The following is a 9565-nucleotide window of genomic DNA, read 5'->3' as shown; positions in this document are numbered from 1 at the left end:
CTTCCCGACAGTGGTCCGCTACCGAGCCGCTGGTTCATAATAAGTGTTTTCTGGCGGACCACGGTCGGTCCACGGTTTAGACTGTTGGTCCAGATTGGTCGGGTTGCCGATGGTGTTCGCCGGAGGTCCGACCGTGTCAAGCCGCTGACTTTTTGCCGCCCAAAAAATGCTGGTTGACCGCCAGCCATTGTTAGCTGATAACGTACGTAATGTTAAAGGCTGACACAGACAGCATGCAAGTAGTCAAATAAGTTACCGAATCTTGCCCAGTATTCACGTATACAGTTGATTGAGAATATAATGTCTTAAGTGAACGTAAACCGGTAAACAATCCGATATGTTATCCGTGCTTTAGGTCGACAGCAGCCTTATAAACATGCTATTTCATTTGTTTTATTTGACCTTTTTGTCATGTTTCTTGTAATTTGGTTATTTGCATTCTAGTGAAACAGAGAGCAAGGTAGTGGCTTGCAACAGAGAGTGGCTGCAAGGTAATTATTCACAAATAAGACATTTTGTATTGCTAAGACAAATTAATTGAAATAAAATGTGTTTTTATTAATTGTCATTTGTTTTGTATGTTAGCATGTTTGCCTACGTCCGGTATATCGATGACAACATCCGACAGATAGTGCCCTTGGACAACATAAAAGGCTTCTGTCCAAAAGATGTGAAAGATTTTGAAACAAAGAAAAAATACAGTATTTTGTGGAAGAAATCGCCAGAGGACCAGGGGCAATACTACAAAGCACAGATATTAAAATTGGCTGGTAGGTATTTAAAGCTACACTACACCCCCTAATTGTATCTTAATTTTAAGTATATCAGTCAAAATATTTGTTGCACTGCTCTAAACATAGATGTGGGTATTACAGTTACTGTTACAAAAGATTCTTAAACAACCACTAACATCTTTAACATCTTTGGCGACAAACAACTGTAGTTATTTTTGTGTGAGTTTTTTTTGTTGGTTTGTTGTTACTTGTATTTAGTTTCTTTCTTCTATTCTTCAGAATCTGAAGAGGAATTAAAGCGTGAGCGAATCTCAATACCTCCACTCAACAGTGATGAGGAAGACTGGTCATCTACCAAAAGCTCCACGAATCCATCTGTAAGCTATGTAATGCATCTCTTAATTAATACAATTGAGTGCATTATTGCTGCACATTTTTCAGCAGCGTAGTTCCGGAGGTAGTTTTTTCATAAATTTATCCCATAGGGATTAGTGTTGTCACGATACCAAAATTATTGTTTCGATACCGATACCAAGTCAAGTATTGCGATTTCGATACTTTTTCGATACTTTTCCTGAAAAGGAAGAAACACTCTCAAATATCATTGTTGTGATTTATTTTAAAATCGGGACAACATTCTAATCATATAACACTCTAATAAATGAACATATGAACAGCAGATTAAACATTTGAACAAAATATGAAATATCAAAATATCAAAAATAAATTAGAGCAATGACATTCAAGGTAAAAAAATAATAAATTTAGCAGCATTATCTCAGTTATCATAAGAAACGTAAGAGTTACCGGTTATAACTTTATCTTGATTCTGATTCTTTAAAGTAAAAAAGATGACTGAAAAAGTAGAATTAAATTAAATACATTTATGGTAAGATTACTACATTTTATTTAATTAAACGCATTTATGGTGAAATTACTACATTTTCAGGTCAATCTGTGTTAATTTTGACCACAAAACATGCGCTGTCACTTTAATTCAGCGCGTGCAGCACAGCAGAAATAGACTCTGTGCTGAAACGATCTCTGCACTGCTGTATACGCATCGCCGGACTGCAACCGCGTGCAGTGTGAAAGCTCTGACCTGTTAACATGGGTACGGATAAAAATACGCACCGCATACCCACTGCAAACGGAGTATGTGTGAAACGGGCGTCACTTGCGCTCGCACATGCAGCCATCTCGCTGTAGTGTTTGTCACATGACAGCTGCAGCTTCTTTGCTGCGTGCGTGAGGATAAAAAACACAGACGTCCATAGGGAGGCATGCGTTGCACACACGAACAAGAAATACATCTCTTACAAGTCTGGAACGCTGTCATTCTTAGAAGTATCGATACTAATAAATTTAGGAATCGTGACGTTTTTAATTTCCGAGAATCGCAATACTTTTGAAGTATCGGTGCACCGTGCAACACTAATAGGGATTTAAAAAATAGTCTCCATTAAAGTGTTGTAAGTCATGAACCAAACCAATCAAAGCTATGAGGTTAATCACAAATTCTGCTGTAAAAAAAATATTTTTTTGTTTATTTTATAGTGTGACAAGAGAAATGACCAGACAAAAAAAAAAGCCAGCAGTCCAAAGCATACAAAAACGGAAAACTTTAATGGAAATCCTAAAAGAAAAGAAAAAAGTTGTCCAGAGCAGTTACGAAACACACAATGAGTATGTCCCCTTGGATGTGCACAAGGAACTGCAAGACAAGTACTACAACATCAGAAAAAGGATGCGAGAGGAGGAGATGAGTAATGAAGACAAAGAGAAGAAAATTAAATGTTTAAAAGAAGAGAATAGGGACACGAAAGCTGAACTGCAGCAACTAAGGCGGTTAAACCTTCATCTCCAAGAGGAGCTCTTCCAAAACAAAAAAAGTGAGCATTTTCAAACTGGTTGGCTATTAATTTAACATAGATCTTAGATCATCATATGTCCTTAGAAAGAATTGGACACTTTTAAATGCAACTTATAGCCTGTGATTTTTACACTTTTATTGCAACAAAACTATTAAAAGTGTTGCTTAATCTGATATTACAGTAACACAAAAGGAGCCACAGTCCTCTTCTGCAGGCCACACTCCACTCCCACAGCAGCCAGTTCACGGTCCAGAAGAACCAGCAGAGGAGCAAACGGCTATAATACTCAAACGTGAGCATTTTAAAACTGTTTGACTATTAATTTTACATGCATGTTTTTAAAGTTCTTAGAAAGAATTGGACACATTCAAATGTAAGTTATAGGCGGTGATTGATTAAAAAAAACTAATATAGTTATCATTCTTGGTGTGAATGGGCCTTTACTCTGATATTACAGTAACACAAAAGGAGCCACAGTCCTCTTCTGCAGGCCAGACTCCACTCCCACAGCAGCCAGTTCACGGTCCAGAAGAACCAGCAGAGGAGCAGAGCATAAGACACAGGGATGACAAGGTATTTCGTAGACTGTAAAACACAAACTCTAAATATACCTATCATTTTAATTAGGGATGTCCCGATACCACTTTTTGCAGAACGAGTCCGATACCGATACTTTGATTTTTGGTACTTGCCGATACCGATACCGTAACCGATCCAGGGCCTGAATTTCGTTTTGGAAAATGGGGGGGAAATCCCCCCTTAGGTGATTCTTATGGGGGGGAATTTTTAATTTGAGGGGGGAGTTTAGACTTTTTTTTATTATTATTATTACATTTATCTCGCCTAAATGTATGCTCACTCATTGCATTTTTACAATGGGGTAATTTTGTTCTTAAGAATTTACACAACACAAGGAAGCTTGATTTCAATATTTGAATTAAATTGAAAAAAGTAGCACAAATATATACAACAGAATAAAGATACCAATAAAGATAAAAGTTTTTGCTTAGGTCTAACACTAGTATTCAGAAATACTACAGAGACTGAATAAAGTAATCAAATGTAAAATAACACTGGGTAGTATTTTAGTCCTGACTAAATAAATTACACAGGCTATTAATCCTGATTCCTTCAAATGAAAGCTATGTTTTGTTGTTTTAACAACCAAATTAATGACAGACACATATGGCTGCTGTCCCTTTAAGAGCTAGTGCACGGATCCTGTGTTCATTATTCGGTTGCTAAGTCGTGACGTAACCACTCTCCGATAATACTCTTTCCGGGTCCAAAGTCCAGGTCCTCTCTACCTACCTACCGCTTTCGCTAGTGTTTTGGTTATTATTGAGTGTTTTTACAATGCCGCAGTGCTGTGTCCCGTGTCCCGAGCTAACTCACTTCAACCTCGTAAATCTTCTTTTTCATTGATGCCTGGACTCTACCCTTAATTATGCCACCTGAGTGATGAGCTACACTAACCACTCTGTTGGTGTTAAAGGAATTTAAACCCTTTTTGACCGCCAAGGGTGCCTCACTAAGAAGGACGTGATCGTAAATAAATTTACAGGTTCCACCATTGTTATTTCTGGACGAGAGGAGCGCTTGGACCCGGAAAAGGCTAAACGTCACGCGTGACGTCAGACTTAACAATCGGATACGGTCAAGTGCGATTTATGCTTAAGACATAACCGACTGTGTTTAGAGGATACTCACCAAGACCGAAAATTGACATAATTTTCGCATGTTTTTGACTGTTAAAGCGATATAATCCACGAAAAATAACTTTTGTTACCCGCAAGCTGTTTGTGAGGCGGCTTTACTCTATGTATGTGTGCAGAGAAAAAAAACATCTCTCAGTTTTTACATAATTTTGTGTGAATTCGTCCGTACAAGCGCAAGACGTGAAAGATAATTTAAATCAGTATTCGTGCGCTGAGACGCTGGTTTGCGGGGCGCGCGCTTCGGATGTTTGCGTTCATGGAACCTCTTGACCTGCACACGTCCTGTAATAATGTAGGGAACCACGCGTTATACTTAAAATCAGGAATTTTTATGAGTACGAGTATATGAGGACAGTATCGTCCCGATCCCCGATGCCAGTATCGGTATCGGGACATCCCTAATTTTAATGCAAAGCAGGGGAGTCTCGAGAAGCCAGGTTATCTAGTTTATCCCTGTATACCCTTACAACATTTTTTATTCAGGTGTGGTATTAGTATTCTTATTTTAAACTAGGACTGCGCGATTAATCACAATGAAACAGCGCGGTAGTCATGCATTATAAATTCATAATACAATTTTTCTGGATCTCATGAAGTCATAATGTTCCTCATTTAAATAATACCCAACCACGAAATACGCAAAAAAGTACATACTTCTCCAGCCATCGTGGCCAAGAGTCAAGGCCACGGAGGCCAGTCCTACATGACTCCTCAAACTACCTGCATCGCCATGGCCCCCTGAGTTACCTGCTACCTATTGGTGCCAAGTAATCCGTAAAACCAATATAATGCAGGGATGCAAACAGTGCGCTTTTCGACGCCTCCCGCTTTTTTCGCGTCAGTTTGGGTGACTTGGGTCTGAGAGTGTCTGATTATAATTTCACAAAGTCATCTGAAGCCATTCCATAGCTTAATGTGAGGGACAGAAGTCTATTTACATCATTAAATTAAAGTTTACAGAAACTCGTTTTCCCTCCTCTGCGGCTGTCAATCATTCTCCATTCAGTATTCAAACAGCGCGCGCGCCTCGTCCGGTTACAGCAGGATGCACGGTAAAACTCTCTCCAATGTGCGCATTTAAGTGCAGCGCTGCACACTGTGACTCCATGTTGCTTTGAGCACATCATTCTGCATCCGTGATGCGCATACGCGCTTTGTGCGCTCTGTTTTGAAGCGTTTCATATTATCATGGTTTTGCGCACTGAAAGATTATTTAAAGCCTATATTTTTTATACCTAGCCTGCACAATACATTTAAAATAAGCATAATTTAATTGTATATTATTTCTGTGTAGTGTAGGCTATATGAATATATAGGCCTACACTTCTGAATTCTTGACATTCATATATACAAAATTGTAAAATGTATGATTGCCTGATTGAATTTTATAAGAGTACTAATAGTAATTTGTTTTTATTAACATGTTTAGATTTTATAAAATTACTGTGCAGATTTTCTCAAGAATTACTTTTTGCTGCTGATTTATATACTCACTAAGTTTAATAAAAATACATAATACATTTATGTAATATTTAAAGGTGTTAACTGTAATCTTACACTGCAAAATGATAACTTACAAAGGATTAAATTCATCACAATTATGTAAGTAGCTGGATATTTGCCGCGGGGCGAGGGCTTCGATAACCTCTCTCTTTTTTGACCATACATGTGTTTGCATCCCTGATAATGGTTGACCTCTACTTTTAAATGAGCTAAAATGGTCTTATGCATATTATAATTTTTTTTTCAGGATCTAGGACATGGAGTCCTGATACCCACAGGAAAGTGGGATGTCGTGAGGAGATTAGAGGGGGACTCAAAATTCTGCAAGAGCTTGGCTGTAGTCATATGGGGTACCACAGTCCTCAAACAGAGGAGCGTTACGGGGATGAAATGTAACGCAATAAAAACGGCTGAGGCAAAACCACCTCTGAGTCCAGAAAAAATCTCAGCTATCAAAGGTAAAACTGTCAAATTTAGCTATAATTAAATCTCAACACAAGACACTAGGGCTGTAATCTCCCAGTTGACTAGTCAATTAATTGGTACGTTCTTGATTTTTCTAACGTAATTTTTTGTCGATTTTTAGTAGAAGTTTCTGGACTTCAGTCGACCAAGATTTTCTTTGGTTGATTACGGCCCTACAAGACACATTATAGACCTTATGTAGCCCTGCCCCTTTTCAGCACTGCACTCTTTGTCTTTTGTCTTCCGGTCTGTATTTTCACACCGATCTTGCGCATTTATTAATGATTTATTGTCATTCCATTATCACATTGTACACGAAACACTTTGTATTTACAAATTATTTGGTAAATCATTAGTCATGATCAGTACTTGAAGTAAAAAATTTATTTATTTATTTATTTGTGTGTGTGTGTGTGTGTGTGTGTGTGTGTGTGTGTGTGTGTGTGTGTGTGTGTTCTAAACAGAGTGTCTGTCTCAGGCTGAAGGAAAGGGGTCACACCTCAGAGGAAATAAATAAGCGCCTCCTAAGTGTACGGAAATACCTGGCTGAGAAGATCAGTGATATAAACAGGACAAAAACCATCAGTGGTAAGTATCTAAATACCCATTTCTTAAGTAAGGGATAATGTATTGCGAGGCGGTTGTTATAGCGAATACAACCCTGTCTTGAATCAGCCTGATGGGGTTGTATTGCAATGACCTATTATCCAACTGCGTGAGACTTTTGTGTGCATGTGCTTGTCAAATAATGTCAAACATTTTGTTAAAGCTTATAACATCTTTGACAAAATAAAAAAAACAACAACACAAGTTTGTGAGTGTGTGCATCTGTGAGTGTAGTGTAGAGAACAAGTTCTGACGTTCGAACAAATCCTGTTAAGTTTTCTGATTTGTATTGTTCATTATTTTTTATAAATTATTTATTGTTCTGACAGCTCAGGTCCCTTTAAAAAAAATAAAAAAAATATATACATCTTTTTGTGCACTTTATTTTAAAAAAGCCTATATATTTGGCAGATGTAAAGCATATATGTTTGTTTTTTTGTGTTAGTCCACTTATTTTATTTTATTTTATTTTATTTTATTACTTTAACAGCTCAGGGATGTTCAAGGAGCAACCTGTTGTTTGTGCACTTTCGGGAGATTTTTTGCACTGTAAATTTGCACTGTCAGTTCTGTTTTTGAATAAAGGGTTGAAAATTTATACTTTTTTTATCCAATTCATCGATTAATAATTTTAAAAAATTGACAGATTAATTACTTATTAAAAGACTCGTTAGTTGCAGCCCTAGAAATGTTTTCTAATAATATCTTTGTAGATTTCTATGTTCATCATTTCATTGGGTAACTGTTGAGCAGCTTTTTTTGTTGAAAGCTTGACCACTTTCTTTGACACATCAGTTCCTACACTTCTTGAGTGCTTGAGTAGTGTTGTAAAATGGATGGTTCGGGTCCTCATGATTGGCTGAATTGCTTTTCTAAGCCACTGTAAAACTCTAAAACATAACAAACACCTGGGACCTCGTTACATCATTAGCCCCTTTCACACATAGTCCTCACTGGTGAATTACTGTTAAAGGGTTAGTTCACCCAAAAATGAAAATTCTGTCAGTAATTACTCTCCCTCATGTTGTTCCAACCCCGTAAGACCTTCGTTCATCTTCGGAACACAAATTAAGATATTTTTGATGAAATCTGAGTGCTGATCACTTCTCCATAGGCTGCTAGGTGGCCCAAACTTGCAGGCCCAGAAAAGTTATTAAAGAGATCGTTAATATAGTCCAAGTGACTACAGTGGCTCAATCTTAAGTATATCAAGCGACGAGAATACTTTTTGTGCACAAAAACAAACAAAAATAACGACTTTATTCCACTATTCATTTCCTTCTCTCTGGGCCTCGTAGTGTTTTTGCGCTGCGCGTCTGTGTTACACGTCACCACGTAGGCTCACTATTGGCCGACGCTTGTCATGTGTGTGATGCGTGATGACGTATAATACAGACGCGCCGCGCAAAAACACTACGAGGCCCAGAGAGAAGGAAATGAATAGTGGAATAAAGTCGTTATTTTTGTTTGTTTTTGCGCACAAAAAGTATTCTCGTCGCTTGATATACTTAAGATTGAGCCACTGTAGTCACTTGGACTATATTAACGATCTCTTTAATAACTTTTCTGGGCCAGCAAGTTTGGGCCACCTAGCAGCCTACGGAGAAGTGATCCAGCACTCAGATTTCATCAAAAATATCTTAATTTGTGTTCCGAAGATGAACGAAGGCCTTACGCGGTTGGAACAACATGAGGGTGAGTAATTACTGACAGAATTTTCATTTTTGGGTGAACTAACCCTTTAAGAGATCGTGTGTGAACAGGACTTTTTTTAAAATACTGGTAAATCAGTTTAGCCAAATAGCCAATTTACCGATTTATTTATTTATCACACAATTGATTTCGGTGCATCCTAGTTGAACTATCTGTTTTATAATTTAAAACCTACACCTGGAGAAGATTAAATAAAAGATGACTAATGCTGAACTTTAAATGACTAGTGGACAAAGTTTACAAAGATCTTGAATCTGCTCAAAGTACGCCCAAAGATGTTGGATGAATATATATAAATATATAATCTTATATACTGGTAATGTGGTTTAAGAGGTACATTGTCCTAATGAATTCTCCTTCTTTTTGCAGGTCTAATCAGTCAGCCCCAGTGAAGCCACACAATGTGTTAATGTAAAAAAAACTGAATTAATTAATAAAAATGTAATATTAATATTTTGTGTCAGATGTTTATTTCCAGCTGGGTTGAGTAAAAAAGCAGGTCTTAATACTGTATATAATTTGTATGTCAGGTGCATGTTCTTTTTGCAAAACAAAACCTGAGCTGTAAGCTATTGAAAAGTTGGTGTGAAGTGTATATCAATTGTGTATAATAGTAGTTATAATTCAAATTAATTTATTAAAAATATAATTAATGTCCTGATTATTAACAGCTAAAAGCATTAAACCTACAAATCTTAACCAATACAAAACTGTAATGGAAACCATTAAATATGTGCAATTCAAGACCAATACAAATTTGTAATGAAACCATCAGAACCAATACAAAACTGTAATGGAAACCATTAAAATACAGACCAATACAAATTTGTAATGGAAACCCTTAAAACCAATAAATCCTAATGGAATATGGCCCAAAACACACTACGTAATGGACTCCACTTGGTAATGGTTTTAATGGTTAACAGCTGATGGTTTGTAATGGTTTTGTAGT

The 9565-nt window shown here is 37.1% G+C and overlaps 1 protein-coding gene across 1 annotated transcript; it reads left to right on the top strand.

Moving 5' to 3' along the window:
- Positions 1–599: 599 nt before the first annotated feature.
- On the top strand, positions 600–9005 carry LOC309474912 (uncharacterized protein; the record flags this gene model as incomplete). The annotated part of the gene is made up of 7 exons (XM_082137531.1): positions 600–770; positions 1014–1111; positions 2292–2626; positions 2790–2900; positions 3066–3181; positions 6077–6287; positions 8983–9005. The coding sequence occupies exons 2-7, from the start codon at positions 1068–1070 to the stop codon at positions 9003–9005; spliced, it is 840 nt and encodes a 279-aa protein (XP_081993657.1). The 5' UTR covers positions 600–770; positions 1014–1067.
- Between the last annotated feature and the right edge of the window lie 560 nt (positions 9006–9565).

The sequence above is a fragment of the Leuciscus leuciscus genome, assembly GCF_965113295.1.
Source record: "Leuciscus leuciscus genome assembly, chromosome: 15".
NCBI lineage: Eukaryota > Metazoa > Chordata > Actinopteri > Cypriniformes > Leuciscidae > Leuciscus > Leuciscus leuciscus.
This window is presented reverse-complemented; position numbering and strand designations above follow the sequence as displayed.